Source organism: Rhinopithecus roxellana, chromosome 3 (genome assembly GCF_007565055.1).
Source record: "Rhinopithecus roxellana isolate Shanxi Qingling chromosome 3, ASM756505v1, whole genome shotgun sequence".
NCBI classification, from domain to species: domain Eukaryota; kingdom Metazoa; phylum Chordata; class Mammalia; order Primates; family Cercopithecidae; genus Rhinopithecus; species Rhinopithecus roxellana.
This window is the reverse complement of record NC_044551.1, coordinates 175,604,587-175,626,355: the sequence shown is the minus strand read 5'-3', so window position 1 is coordinate 175,626,355 and position 21,769 is coordinate 175,604,587. Positions and strand designations below refer to the sequence as shown.

At 43.2% G+C, this 21,769-nt stretch overlaps 1 protein-coding gene across 2 annotated transcripts in view; it reads left to right on the top strand.

The window, feature by feature from the left end:
• The window catches only part of DOCK2 (dedicator of cytokinesis 2), a 447,672-nt gene that overhangs the window by 157,623 nt on the left and 268,280 nt on the right, over positions 1-21,769 (top strand). For both annotated transcript variants that reach the window (XM_030926872.1, XM_030926873.1), the window contains exon 26: positions 8,333-8,481. In XM_030926872.1, coding sequence (XP_030782732.1) covers positions 8,333-8,481 — 149 coding nt within the window. The remainder of the gene's footprint in view (positions 1-8,332; positions 8,482-21,769) is intronic.

Genomic DNA, 21,769 nt, shown 5'->3' with positions numbered 1-21,769 from the left:
GAACATCTCCTAATAAATCCTCTTCACCCAAACTTCATGTTAGAGTTTGCTTCTGGAGTATCTAACCTAAGACAACTATTAACTTGTTTATTTAATTATTTATAGCACTTTACTAGAATATAATATCGATGAGAACAGTGAGTATTGACTATGTGTGTATGCGTATATATGTATATATGTTTAAACATACATGTTTAAGGATATGAATATACTGCATGTCAACTCTCAGAGCTTTCAAATTATATTTATAATCAGTGTGACATTTTTGGATACAAACATATTCACATCCTGTGAAAAGTTCTTTACTTTGGGAGGCCAAGGTGTGTGGATTGCTTAAGCCCAGGAGTTTGAGACCAGCCTGGGCAACATACCAAGACCCCATCTCTACACACATACATATGCAATAACAGTTCTAGCAGTTCCATGTCGGCCAGCCCTCCCTGCTGTCTCTGTGCTTCTAAATGGCAGGAGCCAACTTATTATAGGGTATTTGCTTATTAGGTTTAGTGCAAAATCACTTTTTATGTTCAGTATAAAGGATATATGGTAAAAACAAGAGCTCGGTTCGGACTTTCAATGGATATCTAGTATAAAGTTTTGGAAGTACGTTTTTCCTTAAGGATTTACCGCCTAACTGTGTTTTCTCCCTTCTAAGATACCTGGAGAGAATTTTAACCGGACGCTGAGTTCTAACATTTCTAAATAGGCTGTGTTTGTTTAGCTGGGAGATATATTTTGGCCCCGTAGGGGTTCGTAAAGTGGAGACATAGATGGCGCTGGAGGGTGGCCAGAGGGCTGCGGGTGGTGATTCTGGGTTTTGCAATGAGGTGTGTTTCGGGGGGTGAGGCAAGTGACTCATGGGGAGGTGCTGAAGAATGCGTTGGGGAAATGCTAGTGAAGTTGTAAAAGGCTTGTAACCTGATCTGGAATATGAAATTCGTGGGTAGTTATTGATTTCCCAGTGGGTGGAATTAGTTTTCTTCGTGATATGCTGGCTGGAGGAGGGAGGTTGTGAGAACAAATCCCTAACTGTCAGACTAGAATCGTGTCTGTGGAGGTCTCCCTTTGTGTCCAGTTGATCCAAGCAAGCGGCTTTCAACATCTGCAAGTGCTCGCAAACCGAACAGAAGAAAAGCAGCCTGGCAGAGCAGCGCTGGGTTTACACTGGGCAGCCCTGCCTGGGAGAATTTGGGGTTTCAATTACAGGGGGAGGGCAGGGTGAGCTGTGACATCTGTGGCCACCCCCGCTTCCCCATTGCCAGTCCTCCGAGAGAGTTGAGCTGAGGGGAATTTGACTTTCAGTCAATAGGAACTTGGCCAAAGCCGAATGAGTTTCACCTTAAAGTCTGTGAAAAATGGAACAGGATTGAAGAGTCGATTAACACACACTGGTGACAAAGTCAGGGGCTGGATGTGAGTGGAATGAGATTCCAAGTGCAGGCTGCCATAGTCAGGCTTGGAAACATGGGCACTCATGCTGAGGATGTGACTGAGCCCTGACACAGATGCATTGCTTATGTTTAACCTTCTTCCTCAGCAGTTAAGAGAGGGGCTGGAAAAGTACAGTGCATTATACTCCAGAATGTCCTAAAATCTGTATTCTGATGGTGGGACCAGGATGTACCTGGGTTCACAGATTGGCAAGCATTTCCCTAGCAGGGATATAGTGTCCATCTTGTCTTATGTTTTATGAGTGACTCTTTGGGTTCTCCTTCTCTCAACATGAGTTTCATGGAGGAGAGGGGTAATGGCATATCCCATGGAAATTGCATTATATCCAAAGGCCACTGCTGACCTTCTGTTAGTTCTGAGTGAGTGCATGTGGATTGGTGTAGGGCTGGTCCTGAACTGGTACTTCTCAAAAAACCTGGAGGGATGATGGTGTACCCCAACTACAGCTTGGGCCTTACTTTCATTTATGGGATGACAGCAAGAATCTCACTGGTTTTCCTGTTACATAGACAATGACCATATCGTGTGATAAATGGTAAGATGGAAATATGTTGAAATACATTATGGGTGCCATAGGAATGAAGAGTCACCCAAGGCAGAGTTGGGGTGTCAGGAAAATCATCCTAGAGGATTTCATGTCTAAGTTAGGAGCTAGAAGGGAAGAAGTCAGGAGAAGATTGGCGGGACAAGAGCATTCTAGGCAAAGAAAATAACATGCGAAAATTCAGGAGAAGGAGAGAGTTTGTGGTTGGAACAGAGAGAGGGAGGTGGAGAAGTGGCAAGTGGTGAGCGCCCACAATGAGTTAAGGGAAGAACTTGCTCACAGATGGCCTCCATCCATGCCAGAGAGTTGAGAAAACTCATCCTGAGGGCAATAGGAAGTTACTGAAGAATTTCCTGACCACAAGGGACTCCTGTGCAGGGAGCAGGGAAGGCAGTTAGGAGACTTGACACAGAACGTGGAGGAAGTTGGCTTGAAGGTAGAATGGACATAACTTCATAATGGATTAGATGCTGATGTAAAGAGAAGAAGAACTCAAAGACAATCTCTTTACTTGGTTGACTGTGTAACTGGGGGTGTCCTCACTCTCGAGAGACAGCAAAGGAGAAAGAACAGACTTGTGGGGAAGAGGGTCAATTCAAATATGGTTTTTAGGAGTGTTTCCTGTTGGACCTGGATTGTGGCTGTGGTCGCAGATGTGATTTTGGCTGGATGCACGTCAAGGTGGTTTTCCAAAGTGACAAAGAATTTTCATTTAGTTCTTCCAATGGGGCTGATACTGGTGAGGAGCAGGTGAAGAAAAGGGTCCTCTTATTTGAAGTGTCCATGAGCCATCAAATAATTGCAAAAGCACACCACACTTCAAGAGGGCTATGCATTCAGGTAGGTAGCACTGACTGCTGCATGACAAAACTTTCCTGAGGGGGGACCCAGAACCCAGAAATACTGCGTCTTCCTCTCTGCTGTCACTTGGACAAAGAAAACCCTTTCGATTAAAACCCAAGGAGTTGAGTAGTTCTGCAGATTCTCCCATGGCTGGTCTGAATTATAATTTGGACTTGTCACTTGGTGGCAAGTCTCCCAGCCTTTGTTAGACATCGGATACCTAAGGCAGGAACCCAGCCTGGGTGTGCAGGTCTCTGACATTCATTACCTCTGCCTATGAAGATTGATTTCAGGGTTTGCACTATTTATCTTCAAAACCATTTGTGTTTGTTGGTTTGACAATCAAGCAGCAATTTAGAAATGCTGCTTCCTGAAGCTTTATAGACTAATATAATTTCACAGTTCCAATTACAAAAGAGAAAAATTATTTCATCTACAAACAGAGGAGCCAGACATTTCTGAGAAATCATAGTTAAAGAGAAGACAGAGTACCTTCTGAAAAACAGACCATGTTATTAATGGCCACTTCAGTGAAAATCTTGCTGACTGTCCACACCATGAACCTCCATCTTATGGGGATGCTGGTTTTGAGAATCTGTAAAGCGTCTGCCTTTCAGCTTGATAAACTATTGCTTCTCCTAATGCCTGGTCTGCAGCTCCCACAGCCTCAGTACTTTGTGAGCAAGGCAAACATCCACTGTCTTTCCACCTAGCAAATATGTCCTTCCTCCTGCAACTTCCTTGGAACCTATGTTTTATAGAATCCTAGAATTTTGGATGTGGCTTTAATAATCATTCACTTCATCCCTTCATCTGATACTTTACCTCTTCCTCGTGCCTACCTATAGACGCAACCTACTACTTGAATACTTCTAGGGATGGAGAACTTACTATCAGACTTTTCCATGAAAAATCTACTAGCTTAGTTCAATTTTAAGTAGGATTTAAAGTCCATGACTTCCCAAGGAGATCTTTCATATCTGAAATCTCCTGAGTGGCTTTTTCCTTGGATTCATATCTTAGTAATGTGATTTATGTGAGGTATCTCAACTAGCGTGCTAACGGAATGACCTTTTAAGGAAAACCCTGACCTCGGTTATTCCACAGCTCTGTTTTATGACCACTCCTAATAGGTTGCCACTCCTAAGGTATAAAGGTACTAAGTGTTTTTCCTGTCTACTCAAGTCTGCTTCTTATCTCCGTTGGCTCTGTGCAGTGATGGGGAGTTAACCCCTGGTCATTCCTTTCCACCCTAGAATAGTGACTGGCACATAGTAAGCCTTCAATAAATGTGTAGAATGACTGACTGCAAGAGTTAGTTCAATGTGTGAATGGGTTAGTTCTTGATCTGCCTTTACATGCCTCCTTCCTATAGGTCCTACTGACCCTATTTTACAGGTGGGGAAAGTTTTAAATAATTTTTAATCTTGAGTCACAAAAAGCTGTTTTAAGCCTTAAAACATTGTCATCTTGTACTTTAAGCTCAAGGCAATTGACCACGCTTTATTTGTTTCTTACTGCCTTGCTTCAAGGGCTTATCAAATCTTTAGCTTTGGCAGAATCCAAATACGTTATGTCAGAAGCTAGGAATCTAGGGGACAACCCACGCACTCTTATACTCATTGTTATCACCTGGATTGTCATCATCATGGCATCTTCACTGCAGTGACACAGATTTCCTGAAGGCACATCTTTTGGTGACTCCCTTTTACCCAGAGGACTGTGGAAAAACAAGACTTTCTGTTGTATTTTAAATCTCCTTTTTAAGAATCTCTTATTTCACTTTTCAAAGAGGAAGACTTTACCACCTTTATCTAACTTAATAAGATAATGCACAATTTTTATCTTCTGGTTGGGCTTAATTATCACATCAATGAAGGCATAATTGGGAAGTATCATTAAGTTAGGGAAGTTATTTGTCTTCCAATGACAAAGCATTTACCACTTCAGATGAACTCACCTAGTTTTTCTACAACAAGAATTTCAACACTTGATTTCCCTCTAGCAAACAAAACATTGCAAAGTTACAAGTTCACATCCTTTTGAAGATAACTTTTAGCCAGGCAGAAGGAAAAAAGAGAAGATAACTTTTAAAATAAATTTTTTAATGAATATTTTAAGACTTTTTTTTTTTACCCTGCTTAATAAATACATCTGGATGAAAATCTCAACTTTTTAATGGCAAGATATGGACTGAATATTTAACTTAAGTGATAGGGTAATTGATAAATTAATATATTTTCTCCAACTTTCTCCCTTATCGTTCTAAACAAAGGGTAGTGGCTAATAAATGTATTGTACTTTCAAAAGTCCTTAGACCAACAAGTGGTTTTTTTTTTTTTTTTCTTTTGAGACTGGGTCTCACTCTGTCGCCCAGGCTGTTGTGTAGCGGTGTGATCATGGCTAACTGCAGCCTTTACTTCCTGGCTCTACTGTTCAGCCTCCTGAGTAGCTGGGACTACAGGCATGCATCACTATGCCCAGCTAATTTTTAAATTTTTGGTAGAGATGGGGTCTTCCTATGTTGCCCAGGCTGGTCTTGAACTCCTGGGCTCGAGTGCTGCGATTATAGGTGTGAGCTACCATGCCCAGCCCCAACAATGTATTTCTTCAGTGCAAATTTCTCATAAAGTGTCATTAAAGCTGTGACCTATGATTTTATCTGCAATTTTAAGCAAAGCAGAATCAAAATTTTTGTCATCTATAATTTTCTGTTTCCATAGAACTGACACTTCGTTGCAATTAAGAACACTTCTTTTAAGTGTTATCTTTCATTATTCTCCTTCCAAGACAATATAACCCTAGACTATGTTCTCTAAATCACCAAGTGTTCTCTAAATCCTCACTCTTCCTATTGCAATGTTATCCATGTGTCAAGGACTATCTCAAATGCCACCTCCTCCATTCATTCAGCCAAGATTTACTGACTCACTCCTATGATCCAGGTACTGTATCAGGCACTTGAATTTTAGTTCAGCTCTCATGGAGCTTACTCCTTAGTGGGATGAATGGACATTAATTACACTTATTGAAATTCAATTGAAAACTGAGATTGGGCTCTGAGAGAAGGGACATACTCTGTTAGATCCTATAAAGTCTTCTATGAACCTTCTGACCAGAGCTCATGGGAGGGCTTCTGAAGCACTCAGTGCGTTTTGTGACTCTATCAGTTGGGACTCTTTGGTTTCAAGCAGCAGAATCCTACTCTGGTAAATTTAAGTAAACACAAATGTATTTAGAAGAAAGGGAACAATCCATAGAATCAGAGGAAATGCTGGGAAACTAGTTATCAGAGAGGAGAGACTCAGAATCTTGGAGGGAGAGGGGACTCAGCATGACCCCCTGGGCAGCCTCCTTGGGGCACTTCTGTGATGACAGCAGAGCCCGAGAGACTGCACGTTTCTCTTTTCTTTTCTTTCTTTCTTTCTTTTTTTAGATGTAGTCTTGCTCTGTTGCCCAGGCTGGAGTGCAGTGCCGTGATCTTGGCTCACTGCAATTTCCGCCTCCTTGGTTTAAGCTGTTCTCCTGCCTCGGCCTCCCGAGTCACTGGGATTACAGGTGGCCACCACGCCCAGCTAGTTTTAGCTTTTATTTATTTATTTATTTATTTATTTATTTTAGTAGATGTAGGGTTTCACCATATTGGCCAGGCTGGTCTCACACTCCTGACCTCACATGATCCACCCGCCTCAGCCTCCCAAAGTGCTGAGATTACAGGTGTGAGCCACCATGCCCAGCCAAGACTGCACGTTTCATGTAGTGCATAAGAGCAGTCTCTGCAGTCGGGCTGGATTTACCACTTATAGCTGTGTACACATGACAAGTCCCTTTGATTCCTCTTCAGCAAAATGGGGAAATAATGTTATCTACCTCCCTTAGTCACTAGGAGAATTTACTGAGATGATTCATGCAGGACACTTGCAACAGTGCCTGGTGCATTGTAAGCACTCAAAATACTCTGTATTAGTACCATTGGCAGTTATCATTATGAACGTTCCCTCAAGATTCAGATTTCAAGAGGCCATCCTAATTGGGGCCAGGTGTCCAGCCCTTCTCCACGGGAAGGCAGGGAGCCTATGACAGCTTCTCAGGATTATAGCCCATGACAGTATGGCTCCCCCACATACAGTCAGGGTGCTGTGCCAGAAGGAGTGGGTGGTAGCTCTTGGGCTGACAGAATAAGAGATGTCCTCTACCTCTTCTGAACTTAGTCTTATTCTAATTTCTGCCATTGTTCATTGGTTTTGCTTTTTTTTTTTTTTTTCTGTAATCACCTCTGTCACTTTTTAAATACCTAACGGGCAAGAACCACATCTTATCTCTGTACCTCCATAAAGAGAGTATCTTCCACATTAAAGATGTCCAATATCTACTTGTTAGATTGAATTAAAATGAAATCCTGGTGTGTATGATTCACATTGCAGCTCAAGCAGCATCTGAGTGGGGGCAGCTTGACACATTTTGGGATTTTTTTTTTTTCCCCCTCAAGGTTTTCTGTTTTCAAGGGAAATATGGAGGCAAAGCTATGAAGGGCTTCAGAACCTTCCAGAAATTTCCCTGAAACAGCAATATCAAGAGACATACCCTTCTCTGCAAGAGTTTTCATTTCTTTCTTTCTGTTTTTTGAGATGGAGTCTCATTCTGTTACCCAGGCTGGAGTGCAGTGGCACCATCTCAGCTCACTGCAACCTCCATTTCCTGGGTTCAAGCAATTCTCCTGCCTCAGCCTCCTGAATAGCTGGGATTACAGATGCACGCCACCATCCCCAGCTAATTTTTGTATTTCTAGTAGAGATGGATTTTTGCCATGTTGGCCAGGCTGGTAAATGAAAACAATATGCACAAGGATGCAAATGGAAGGTTATTCATTTTGTACTATCTGTACCAGTGAAAAATGTCCAGTAGTACAGGTATGGGCTGAATAGAAAAATACATCCATAATAAAGAGTACTATAAAACAGTTAAAAATAACTAAGTTTGTCCCTAAATGTAATAATATAGAAAGTGCTCCAAGAAATATTAGTGCATGAAAAAAAGTCAAGGTTCAGAGTAATATATACATCATGGTCCCCTTGTATAAAATGGAAACAAAGCCAAAATAACTGTATGTTTTGTACTGATAAACAGATAAGTGAAATTGTATAAAAGGATCTTGGAAGTTTATAATCACAGTATATGACTTAAATGCAAAGTTAAAATAACACTACATATTTCATATGGCACATTTTATATGTATGTGTATATATAAAATATATAGAATATATTAGAATATACATATTAGAATAACTGGTTGCCCTGGGTAGAAAGGGTTAGAAAAGGGACTAGAATTGTGAATGATGTTCTCAGGAAATCTTAACCTAATCTTTAATATTTTGATTTTTTACAAGGAGAATGTCTTCATGAACTATTTAATGAAAAATTATATGCATATATGAAAGAAAAGAAACTAAAAAATGAGGAATTCTACATGCCTCTGAACTGTCTTTATTCCAGAATGCCGGGACATTCTGCTTCCTGTCATCACCAAAGAGCTAAAGGAGCTGCTGGAGCAGAAGGATGAGATGCAACACCAGGTCCTGGAGAAGAAGTACTGCGTTGAATTGCTCAACAGCATCTTGGAAGTCCTTAGCTATCAGGATGTGGTGAGTCCCCCTGATGATGTAGATATCCTGGACTCAGACTAGGGCTAAGTTGATTAAATTGTGAAATATTGATGCTGATGGATAGCAGCTGGAGTCTAAAGATAAAAGTCAACGGCTTGCTCAGCAGGCCTACTTTTCCTGTGACTAACCCCCATTGCTGTGAAGGATGGCTAGGGGACTAGAGTTAATCATGTAGCATTTTGTCACTGTGTGTCTTGTTGGCGAGGCTTTCTCAGAATGTGGGTATAGACATTATTGCAGCCGTTTTACATGGCTTGTCCATGTACTCCTGCCCTAGTTTGCAGGGATGGGAGGAAAAGTTTCCTACGCCTAGATGGCCAAGAAAACTCTCGTGTCTGCTTTCTTAGCTGATTTACTTGGGTTTTGTTTCTTCAGTTACCTTTTGAAATGGCAAAAATGATTAAGCCTCTTCCTGGATAAACAGATTGCCAGGGCTCAGATTCCAGAGATAGGGCGTGGAGTGGAATGGTGGTGGCCATGAAGTCATTGTATGTTTTGTAGATGTCATTCAGAGATTAGTAGGGAATGGAAACCAAAGGAAAGTCTCAGTGGGAGTAAGCGGAGGGCTTCCAAAGGGCTGAATCTGCAGAAGGTAAGCCAGATGAAGTGGTGAAGACTGAGAGGTAGTGATTAGAGCCAGGCCTGGAATTCTTAAGCATTGGAAGATGGAAGGAGGGTGCTTGATTTGACCCAGGTTCCTCTGGCAGCTCCTCTTTGTCCTTGAGTAATGTCCAGGAGGTACTCAGTCCTTAGATGGGACTGGCTTCAGAGGACTACATAGACCTAAATAACCAATACAGTTTTTTCTAAGTGTTGGTGTGAGCCTTGCCTTTTTCTCTCTCCTCCCTAGAACATCCTCAGAGAAGAGCTTTCTAAATGAACTGTGTCTATGATTGACTGTAATTCGAAAACTCTGCAGAGCGATGTTCCTTTACTGGTCAGATCCATAGTCAACCATTATGATCAATTTCCTTGCATGCTGTCTCTCCTGTCTCTTCCTTTCTACACTCACCATCCCAATTAAGCTGCTTCTTGTCTTATTACTACATATGCATAGCTTGCTTCATTCATTCATTCATTCATGCAAAAATATTAATACATATGATATACCCGGTGTGCACTAGGCACTGGGAACAAGAAAACCTGCCCCCAATATATAATGACTAAAATCTAGATGTGTATTTGGGGTACAAGAGCTACAAAGGATATATGTGTGTGTATGTGTTTATGTGTAAGCATTTTTGTCAAGGAAGCCTACACAAAGGAGGTGAAACTTCAGCTAGTGTTCAGTGGTGAATAATTAATGATCATAGCTCTGCTTTATTTGTTGGTTTCTAGGCACTGTGCTAAATGCAATCTGCACATTCTGTCTGCTCACCCTGATCCTAGATACTAAGGCTTACCATTCTCATTTTAGAGATGAAAAACCTGAAATTCATAGACTTCATTAACATTTGAGGCCAAATAAACAGAGCAAATAAATGTCAGGGTCAAAATTCAAACTGAGGTCAGTCTGATTCAGACTCTGGGTAATCACAGGCATGGGGGATATAAAGTCATGGTCTTTTTCTTCTCTTTTTCTTTCTACTCCTACCTCATTTAATGGAAAGACAGTATAATAACCAAGAGCTTCGATATTCAGGATTCATTCAGATGATGATGTTAGGGTGATGATGTTTCTATAAGGACATTCAGTAGCTAGCTGTTGAGCTGGTTCCAGTCTTAGCTATTTGATCTTTTTAAAAATTGTTTTTTTAAAGGGAGATTTCAGTCTTACTCATAGGGTAGAAACATGAGGGTTTGCCGATTATTTCTGTGGTAACATCCTATATAATGTTGCCTCAGTCAGAGAGGTTGATCATGCCTGTGATCCTAGCATTTTGGGTGGCTCAGGGAGGAGGATTACTTGAGGCCAGGAGTTCAAGGTTTCCATGAGCTGTGATCTTGCCACTGCACTTCAGTGCAGGTGACAGAGCAGACCCTGTCTCTCTCTCTAAAAAAAGTTTGCCTCTTTCTGTTGAAAAGCCAATCCACAATGTTTTTTACATTTTAGTAATGCTCAGATCCCTTTTAATGGAGAAAAATGTGGATCCTTGGGAATATGCCAGTGTCCCCCAGTTTGAGGGACCCAGTTATAATGTGCTAATTGTCAAGTTCCTGGTTTGGTAGAGGGATGACCCCAGTTCACAGTTATTTGTGAAGCAGGATGCTGCGGCTCTGTCCATCCCAGGGGAGTGGCCTCCTAGAGCTCTGCCCTGACAGGCTGTCATCATTTTGCACATTCCCTGACATCAGACACTGGTGAGAAGAGGCTGCTGTCTCACACACCCTCAGTACTTAGGGCTTCAAAGCCAAGAAGTGAGTGGGAGGCTCTGAGCTCCCCATGGGGGATTGTGGCATCTGGACTTGAGGTGTGTGGGAGGTGCGTGTCACTCTTTCCCGCCTCTGAGTGCAGTGCTTTTATAATGAATTCTGACTGTGAGGACTAACCCACCCCTTTCTCCGGGTGAGCAACTGTCTTTGCTGGATGGGTTATTAAATACTGTTATCACCATTGAATTTGGTACAAATTTTGATGCTTTTGGTGAGCTTCACATCTCACCTCTCCAGCTCATAAAGATGGAAATCTCTCTTCTCTTCTCAAAAGCTTCTTCAATGAATAGGAGGCATTCAGTAGCCATGATTACTTTGAGCTAAACTGAAAATCAGAGGCCCAAAAGTACCTAATCTAAATTTCTCATGTTCTAGCATATAAGCGGCTCTCAACATGGCCTCATTGCCTGCATAGTCATATCGCCTCGAGAGTTTTCATTTTATTTATTTTTATGCCAGGTTTCTGCTTCTGCCTCCTGAGTAGATAGAACTATAGGTACCAGCCACTACACTTGGTTAGTTACTTAATTAATTTGTAGAGACAGGGTCTCGCTATATTGCCCAGACTGGTCTCAAACCCCTGGCCTCAAGTGATCCTCCTGCCTTGTCCTCCCAAAGTGCTGGGATTACAAGCCACCTGGGGAGCTTTTTAAAAGTCAAACCAGCAGGAGGCAGCCAAATGGGTAGGCAGATGGGGCGGGTCCCCAGTGAAACCCCATCTCCAAGCCAAAGACAGTTTAAAACCTGAAAGCCAAGCTATACGTTAAATCCTCAGACTGGACTGAGAATTTGTCTTAGTGTTTGGCACACTTTCCTCTGATTAATCCCCACCCTTCACTTATTTTACATAAACTTACCTTTTCCTAATTGGTTTTCTACACTGTCATGCCCACCTTTGAGTGTTGTCTTCACTTTAACCTTTTTTCGCCTACTCACAAACCAATCGACAGTCCCTATTCTGAGTCCATTAGGCCCCAGAGCCAGTCACACAAGGTGTGAGGAGGGACGGGGCGGGTACAACTTTCCAACCTTGGGGTAGGTGAACCAGTGCCTCCCCCCACCCCCTACTGTGTCCCCCCTGCCCCACTGAAAACCGTTTTCACTGCTCAAGAAAATTATTCTCCACCCTCCTCACCCTTCAATGTCCCACGTATCCTCATTCTTCTTGGGTGCGGCACAAGAGATCAGGAACCGCTGAACATGGGTACAAGCTATGACATAGATGGTGAGCTGGATGGGCTGAGCGAGGCCTGGGCAGGGCGTCACTGGCTGGGGGTCCCCGGCTTGCAAAGTGACTGAGAAGAAAAATCTTGCATCAAAAGCAGTAATACCTAGGCCCCTGTCCCAAGTATTCTGATTGAATTGGTCTAGGGTTGGTGGAGCATTGCAATGAGAAGGTGATGATTATGAGGTGATGCTAACTGTCAGCCAATGTGAAGAGCCACAGTTGTAGTGCAGGTCTCAAACCTGAGCAGGCACCCCCAGTAACCTGGAGGAGCTGTTAAAACACATTTCTGATCATTAGTCTGGACGGTGGGGTCCAGGCGTCCAGTAACTTATTTTTCTATCAAGTTCCCAGGTGCTGTTGATGCTACCAGTGTAGAGACCATGCTCAGAAACCATTGCTCTAATATGACCTATTTTCTTTTTTCCTTTGGTATTCACTGGAAATAGAAGAATAGCTGGGCTCATTCTCAGTTCTTTACCTTCTTAAGAGCCCTGTCCAGTCTATAAAATCTAGCATTTTCCAATATGCATTTAATAAACCATAAAATGGCAAACATTTCAAACACATTAATTTGTACTCATAAATTCATTTTCACGCGATAGAAGGGGCACGGAATATGCAAAGATCCAACTTGGAAAATTCAGACTGTAAAATGTGCTGTTTGCTTTCTACAGGTACCAACTTCTCAAAATTGAACATTTAGATGAAAACAAATAAAAAAGGCCCCCAGAACAAATGTTCTGGGTTTTTCTCCTGGTTGTTTGGACCTTCTCTGCTGACAACAGCATAGCCATTTTTACTGGCTTTTAGTTGACATCATGGAACAACACATTGTCCCACCGCAAGCATAGAGACTATGTCCACCTACTGGAGCTGTTGCCTACGGTAGAAACACATGTGGAAATTTAGCAATTATAGTGCAGGATGGCAAGCTTCCATTTGGGGGGCATTGTGTGTTTGGGGAATGGGAGAGGATGCTTGTCTTCAATATTGTCATTGTTTGGGTACTTACAGCTCAGAGCAGCAGGCCAACCTTATTCTTTGAAACCCTGGGTGTCATGGTAGGACTCAAGGGGAGATGTCTGCCTTAGCCTGGGTGTTGATTTTTTTTTAAATTTTTTAAAATTTTTTATTATACTTTAAGTTCTAGGGTACATGTGCATAACGGGCAGGTTTGTTACATATGTATACTTGTGCCATGTTGGTGTGCTGCACCCATCAACTCGTCAGCACCCATCAATTCATCATTTATATCATGTATAACTCCCATTGCAATCCCTCCCCCCTCCCCATGATAGGCCCCAGTGTGTGATGTTCCCCTTCCCGAGTCCAAGTGATCTCATTGTTCAGTTCCCACCTATGAGTGAGAACATGCGGTGTTTGGTTTTCTCTTCTTGTGATAGTTTGCTAAGAATGATGGTTTCCAGCTGCATCCATGTCCCTACAAAGGACGCAAACTCATCCTTTTTTATGGCTGCATAGTATTCCATGGTGTATATGTGCCACATTTTCTTAATCCAGTCTGTCACAGATGGACATTTGGGTTGATTCCAAGTCTTTGCTATTGTGAATAGTGCCGCAATAAACATACGTGTGCATGTGTCTTTGTAGTAGAATAATTTATAATCCTTTGGGTATATACCCAGTAGTGGGATGGCTGGGTCATATGGTACATCTAGTTCTAGATCCTTGAGGAATTGCCATACTGTTTTCCATAATGATTTTTTTTTTAATGATAGTGTTGAATTGCCTCACCCAGCTTGCTCCTGGCCTCTTAGCATATGAAAGGGACCAGCTCAGGTGAAGGATAAAAGGCCTGACTTCTTCCTCTATTAACTCATTTTCTCCCCGTCACTGAGCAAGTTTAGTTGTCAACTCCAGTTACTTTGAAGGGCGGTTTCACACTGGCTTCGTTCTGTGCTGTGCTGGCTGCTGAGTAACTGATAAAATTTAATATTGCTCCAGACCCGGAGGGAGTTGGTTTTTCCCCTCTTAAGACAGGGTTGTTGTTTTTATGTTTCATTCCTCAAGAAAAAGGAGAGTCATTGTTTGCTACTCTGCTTAGCAGTCTTAAAGTGGGTAAAGATGACTCCTAATTCTCCAAGAGGAAAAGGTGTTGGTTGTATCTGAACTGTGGACATAGGGAATCCCCAGAATCATCTTTTTTAAAAAAATTATTTGAGTCTATAGGCTAAGCCTGAGTAGGGGGGCTACCAAGGTACTCTATTAGTCATGAATGGTTTGAAGGTTCTGATTTTTTTTGTTTTGTTTTGAGATGGGGTCCCACTCTGTTGCCCAGGCCGGAGTGCAGTGGTGCGATCTCAGCTCACTGCAACCTCCACCTCCCGGGCTCAAGCAATTCTTGTGCCTCAGCCTCCTGAGTAGCTGAGATTACAGGTGCCAGCCACTGCTCCCAGCTAATTTTTGTATTTTTAATCGAGACGGCATTTTACCATGTTAGCCAGGCTGGTCTCGAACTCCTGACCTTAAGTGATCTGCACACCTCCGCCTCCCAAAGTGCTGGGATTACAGGTGTGAGCCACCGCACCTGGCCAGGTTTTGATATTTTTATTCATAACTTAGACACTGGTTGGGAGGCTTTTGCTTTTGCTGAATGCAGTGTCTCTTGCTTGGAATGCTCTTCCAATTTCTCATCTTTCTTTGCAGGTAGAATCCTAAACTCGTTTTGGGTTCAGCTCAGATAATACTTCCTTTCTGAGATTTTCTCAATTCCATTCCCTCTTCCTTCCCCTCCCCTCTGCCCCCAGGCAGAATTAGGGACTTCCTTGTCTGTGTTTCATAACCATGTGTGCACCCTGATATCCCAGCACCAATCATTTTTTGTTATTCTCTCCTGTGTAACAGGAGGCTTTGAGTGTGGAAGCTCAGGGAAGCGCAGAGAGCAAGGCATACCCCCTGACTTCACAGAATTTATGCTTTCAGTTTCAGTCTCTCCCATCCCACTTGCACTGTCTATGCTCTGGTTCCATAACAATTCTTTCAATTCCTTGCTTGTGCAGCACTCTCTCACTTCTCACTGCGGCGGAGTGCCATTCACACTGCCTGAATGCATCACCTCTGCTCTTAGCCTAGCTAAATCCTACCTTACCCCCAGAAGTCAGGATGAATATCTCTCTCCTGGGAAACCTTCTCTAATCCTCTCCCCTACGTCTCTTGTGGTCCTAGGAGCAGCTAATGCTTGCTCCGTTGTGGCACCTGTGTTGTCACCCTCTGTGGACTTTTCTGTCTGTCTGCAGAAACCAGAGTGCTGTGAGGAGAGAGATCTTGCTGCTCTACCCCCGCCCACCCCACCCCAGCACAATGCCTGGCTCTTGAAGCTATCTGAAGGAAGGAATAAATGAATGAATATGTCTCACTCCAATTAATGGCAGGGGCTGATTTCTCCCTGGGGTCTTGTGCACTGAGTGCTAGCAGGGTATTCTTCTTTTTGCCTTCTTTAGATATCAGGTGCAGAGGGTTGAATTAATCACACTCCTGAGTTCATGACAGATCATCTTCATTGGTCTGTGCAAGCTCCTCCCCTGTTCTGTGTGTGTGCTTGCGTGTGTATTCTGTCATAAAACAAAATTGTATCAGATTGATTTTAGTATTCTAATTGACTCTTATTAGTGATTCATGAGTCAGGCATTCGTATCTAAAAGACAGAAGGAGCTCTCTTGGGCACAGGAAAGCAGTTGGTTATTGTAAGTTAGCTTGAGCAGGAAGAAGGAAATGGGATGACACAAAAACGTGGGTTAGTTAACATCAGGTTACTTGTAAGAGTTAAGGCAGGGGGGACTTCCTTATCATGCCAGCTCAGGTGACCATGCCCTTTCCATCTGATTGCTGTGAACCTTCTGTTTTAAAGAAAAATTGGTCTGTTTGGGGGATTTTCCTACTTCCTTAAAGTTCCCATTTTAGTATGACACACTTAGTACAGGTGACTCCATCTTGGTTTGATCTGGGCCTAGTGCAGTAGCTCAGTTCAAAACAATGGACTCCTGTGATTTTATTTAACAATTTCTTACCCTTTATCCACATCTTCTACTCCCATTCCACATGCTCCCCACCCCCATGAATGATTTGTCTAATGTATTGAATATGCATGTGTGGTTTTGGGTGCATGTATGTTTACACAGACATACACAGACACACACACACGCACTCATGCCTCTCCTTTGAAGAGGATCAGATATGGACAGCAAAGGGCATTAGCATCTCCACTCTGTTAGAATCCCGATGGGAGGGGAGGGGACTGTGGCATGAGCAGGAATCCTCCAGACTAGAGGGCATTCTTGGTAGAGTCCTGCCCCTGACCTGCGTGTGGGAAAGCAGTCCACCCTGCCGGTCTATGCGTGGGCACCTTCTTCTGAAGTGCATCCTCTGTGGCCACTCTGAGCTCTGGGTTCTCTGATAAGCCCAGGCAGTTTGCCTGCTGCAGGGTGGAAGGGAGCCTGCCACTGCCTCTTTGCATTACTATTTAATTCCCAGGAATCAATACCACCCTGCAAGAGCAGCAGGGTTTTTTCTAACCTATCTGCTCCCTCATATTTCAAATAAAAGGCAGGGAGACAAGGCTTGTTGAAATTCTTTTGTCTGTGGTGCATTCCAGAGAGCAGCTAATTAAGCCCCAAACTTGAGGTTGAAATACACGAGATCGCTGCACCTTCTGCTGTGCCCAAGGCTGCTTTGTTTTCACCCCTTACTTTTCCTCTGGCTTCCATGGAGTTAGAAATGCCCTCCTGAGGCCAATGGCACAACTTCCATGGATGATGGTGTAGCACACACTTCCCCAGCACCTTCTAACTGGCAGCGTGTGTTCTTATACAACACAGTTGTTTGTTTCCGGCCCCAAAGTAGCAAGGTAGATTTTACTATCCCTATTTAACTGGTGAGGAGGCTGAGACTCAGACAGGCTAGGTGACATTCCCAACTCAGCCTCTTTGCCTCCCCACCACTCCCCATCTACACATCGCCCTTAACAGCACTTTCACCTGCACCAATTCCCTGGAGGAGCCTGCACAGGCTTTAAGTCAGACCGCATCTTGTATCCATTCTACAAATATTTAGAAAGTGCCTATCATATGCTCTATTCTGTGTGCTGGGGCTACAGCCGTGAGCAGAGCAGGGGATAAATTCTAGCTCTGCTCTCATTAGCTGTGGGACATTGAGAAGTCATCTAACTGCTCAACCCCAGAATGTGCCCTCAACCCTGGGTCCATGGTCTGTTAGGAACCAGGCTGCACAGCAGGAGGTGAGCAGCCAGAGAGTGAGTAAAACTTCATCTGTATTTACAGTCACTCCGCATGGCTTGCATTACTGCCTGAGCTCCGCCTCCTTCAGATCAGTGGCAGCATTAGATTCTCATAGGAACGTGAACCCTATTGTGAACTGCACATGAGAGGAGTCTAGGGTGCATGCTCCTTATGAGAATCTAATGCCTAATGATCTGTCACTGTCTCCTATCCCCCCCCCGATGGGACCATCTAGTTGCAGGAATACAAGCTCAGGGCTCCCACTGATTCTACATTATGGTGAGTTGTGTAATTATTTCATTATGTATTGCAAGGTAATAATAATAGAAATAAAGTGCACGGTAAATGTAATGCATTTGAATCATCCAAAAACCACCTCCTCCAACATCCTTTTCATGAAAAAATTGTCTTCCATGAAACTGGTCCCTGGTGCCAAAAAGGCTAGGGATGGCTGCTCTGAGCTGTCTGTATGATGAGGATACTCTTTTCCCAGGTGTGGCAGAATTACAGTAAACAAGAGCACCTGTGAAAACATCCAGCCTTATGCCTGGAACATAATCTGCACTCTATGCTTGTGGCTTTCCTTCTTCCCTCACTGTTCTGCTTCACTCATATGCTCTTCCTGCTGTCCCAGGCTGCTTCTAAAATATCCCTAGAATTCTTTAAAGGACAGTACAGGGCCAAGTGGCTTCCTGGGAAAATGCAAGGCAGGCACTGAGCCTGGAGAGAACTCTGTAGCCCCATTAGTATTGAGGGCAACCCCCAAGCCAGCCCTGGTGGCAGCCAGATGGTTTGGAGCCCTCGCAGGCCCCACAGAAGGCTTGCCAAGAAGTGGCAGATGCTGCTGCTGGAGGCAGGCCTTCCCTGCAGGGCGTCTGGGCCTCAGAGGAATTCCTGGAGTGACTGGAGAAAGGTGTCGTCCTGTCCTTTCAGGGGCTCCTGTGGGGAATTCCAGAACTTCAGAGCTCCTCATCACCATTGCACGGGGCAGAGAGCTGGAGCTGGCTCTTTCCAGCTCACAAGAACCAAGTATGAAATGTTTAGGAATTTTGTGAGGCAATTGTTAAATAACTGCCATTATTAAAAATTGTTATAAATCTGTAATTAAATAAACTGTATTAAAATCTAAGGTAATAAGATCTCAAAACTCAACAACTTCCTGATGAGCTGGCGCCATTTCATTTTTGTCTATCCTCTTGAGGTTATTTACATCTGTTGTGTCTGTGTGGTGGAAACAGTGTCTCAAGCTCTGCTGCTGTGCCTTGAAATCAACCAGGAAGGGAGTGTTAATGCCACAGAAACTGGAAAATGTTACATGTATCCAGGACTTTATTTTTTTCTTTCTAGAAAAACAATGGATAAATATCTACCAGCACATTTCTGCCAGGGACTCCAAACAATGACCCCAATTAAGAAAAATCCAGAGACCCAAGGGAGCTGACTGTGCACTTCTCTTCCCCTGGTGGACCCTAAATCCGCCATCCTCTAAGGGTTCTTGAGGGACTTGGCAAAGCCAGTATGCTCCAGGGATGTAGTGTTTTTAAGAAAAACTGAACACCCAACATAGACCAAGGAGGGGAGATAGGTTTCATTTCTCATGACAGTTCTCATTGGTCTGCCGTGGCTTCTTTCCTGATAGTGTTGAGAATGTCAAAGTCTCCTGCAGGGTAGTGAGAAAGACAGCTTTGGTTCCTGCGGTAGGTGAGGGGTGGGGACAATGAGTTGGGTATCATGGATTTGTTATGCCTAAACTAGGTGGCCAATTCCAAAATGTGGGGAAGGTCATTGTGACGGGGAGATTGGTATCTTTCACCTCAGTAGGTTTTGGCCTTAAGTAGGACATAAAAATTAGGAAAAGTTGATTTTTGATCCGACAAACACCACTCAGATTTATTGCTGCAAGAACCATGGATGGTTACTAAAAGTCATGGACAAAAGTCTGATAGGAAACAGGATATTTGCATAATCTCAAAGTATCTTCCCAAAGTATCCACTGATTAATGGCACAGGGAAAGATAGTAGCTTTACATTGGAGACACCTGATAGACCTTATCGTAACCAAATGAGCAAAGGGAAACCGCCAGCAGGGAGACATAGTGACATCATGTGCCTCCTGACAGGATGCACTGAGGACTCTACATCTCTTCTATAGGAATATTGCCAAAAATGTACAGCCTCAATCTGATGATGAGAAGACATTAGACAAACCCTCACTGAGGAGTGAAAAACACCAGTCAAGTCCTCTTCAAAAGTTAAGGTCATGAAAGACTATGGCACTCTTGCAGGTTGGAAACATGACAACTGGATTCAATGTGGGATCCTGAATTGAATCATGGACCTGAATTGAATCATGGACCAGAAAATGGATGTTAGAAGGAAAACTGGCAAAATTAGCATAAAGGCTACAGTGTAGTTAATAGCATTGGACCAATGTGGATTTCCTGGTTTGATTATTGTACTCTGGTAATATAAGAGGTTAGCATTAACCAATGCTGGGTGAAGGGTGCATAGGAACTTGCTGTGCCATCTTTGCAACTCACTAGGAATCTAACATTATTTCAAAATTTAAAATGTTTTTAAAAAGCTTATTTTTGAAGTATTTAAGGGATGCTCACTCACGAAGAATGAGGTTTGAAGGTGAGCAGTTCTGCCAAGTATACTTATTTCTATGTGAAGGGAAATAACACATAGAAATTAGTGTAAAAACCTGATGGATACAGGATTTTCTGCTTTATGAGTTAAGACAACAAAATCCACAAAGGACTAGCCTTACTAGAAAGTTCCATTTGCAAAATTCCTAACTTCCTCAACCAATCAGGAGGCCAATGTAATCTCCCACCAAATGAATGATTAGGTAATTGCATGACTAAACCAACATTTAGCATGCCTTAACCCAGGACTAGGCTCTGGGGACGTGGGACATGGAGGAGCATAGGAGCCTGTCCTGTTCTCAGGGACCTTGCAGCCTATAGTATTTCACATGGGCTATTTGACAGCCCTAGCCATGTGGTAAGTCCTAGGCCAGGGTATAGGACTTGAGCGTCAGCTGATCTTTGCCTGGCAAGCTTGGCAAATGGTTGGTTTGGCATTGCTTAGGGATGGTCTTTGGGTTGTGTATTCTCAGGGAGTTCATCTGGAAAATAAGAAGACAGCTTTTTCTCACAGTTGACTAGACCTATCCCTAGTAAAGTTAATGATCCACCAGGTTCAGTTCCATCAGCACCAACTAGAAATACTTCTTAAGGTATTATTTAATATTCCATCATTTGCCATGACCAAAGTTTAAAGAAGTTCACCTACAGCCAAATCCACAATGGCCTCACACACTCCCTGCTTCCTGTCCTCAATCTCACATCCTTCTTCACTGCCTCTCAGAGCCAGGATGAGGGTGAGGCATGGCCCAGGAGGAAGGGCAGAATGTAATGGGGCACCAAAAATTCAATAATCAAATCAAATAATACCGTGACATTTAAAAAAAATCAATATTTTGTTATTTTGTTTGCCATGAGTTTTTGCATTAATTTTTTAAACAAAACATTGCATTGTTAATTTTCTTGATTACTGAGTTTATTGGGACCCCTTCAATTTTGCCCCCTAGGCTAGTGTCTCACTTGTTTCACTCTTCCCCCTTGTCCTGGCCACTGCACAGTCCTCTCATCAACACTGGCTGCCTGCACAGTCCTCTCGTCAACACTGGCTGCCTGCAGTAACAAAGCTGGGCTTTGACCCATCAACAGCGTGGCGGCTTGGAGGGATGGAGAAGGTACCTTTCTATTCTCCCTCCAAGACTGTGGAGGGGCTGCGGAAGATTTCTGTCTGCTGGGAACCCTTGCATAAAAGTACTAGTTGAAAGGAACAGCCATTTACACTCGAAACCTTCACTGGGACAGCCACTTGGTTTCCAAAAAGCATTTCTTGCATAATGTTTGAATTAAATCTCCCCTTCGAAGTTGGGAGGCATGAGTTAAAAACTCTCTCAGCAGCAGAGAAATATAGCTATGTTTGGTCCAGGTTACAGTTGCTGAGGGAACTATAACTTTGATTTGCTCTCCTGGTATAAATGTAAATCCTTAAGTGAAATGAGTTAAGCGAGGGAGGAGGCGCTCTGTTTTTAAGGATGCGTTTGATCAGCAGCTCTGTCTATGGTGCCCCACCTGCCATGCACAATCTGAGAGGGAGCAGCCAAAGACTGCAGCGAGGAAGCTTCCAGCAAATGATCTAAGAGTTCTAGAATGGACATTGTCTCAGGGAGGTTTTTAGATCAGTTTTGTCTTAGAGATAAACACAATTGCTTTAACAGTCTGGATTGGAAAATGAAGTTTAATTTCAGCACAGTTTCTGCAAGCCACCTAGCATGCTAAAGTCATCTTTGACCCTCTATTTATTACCTTGTCTTTGGCCTGAAATCCCA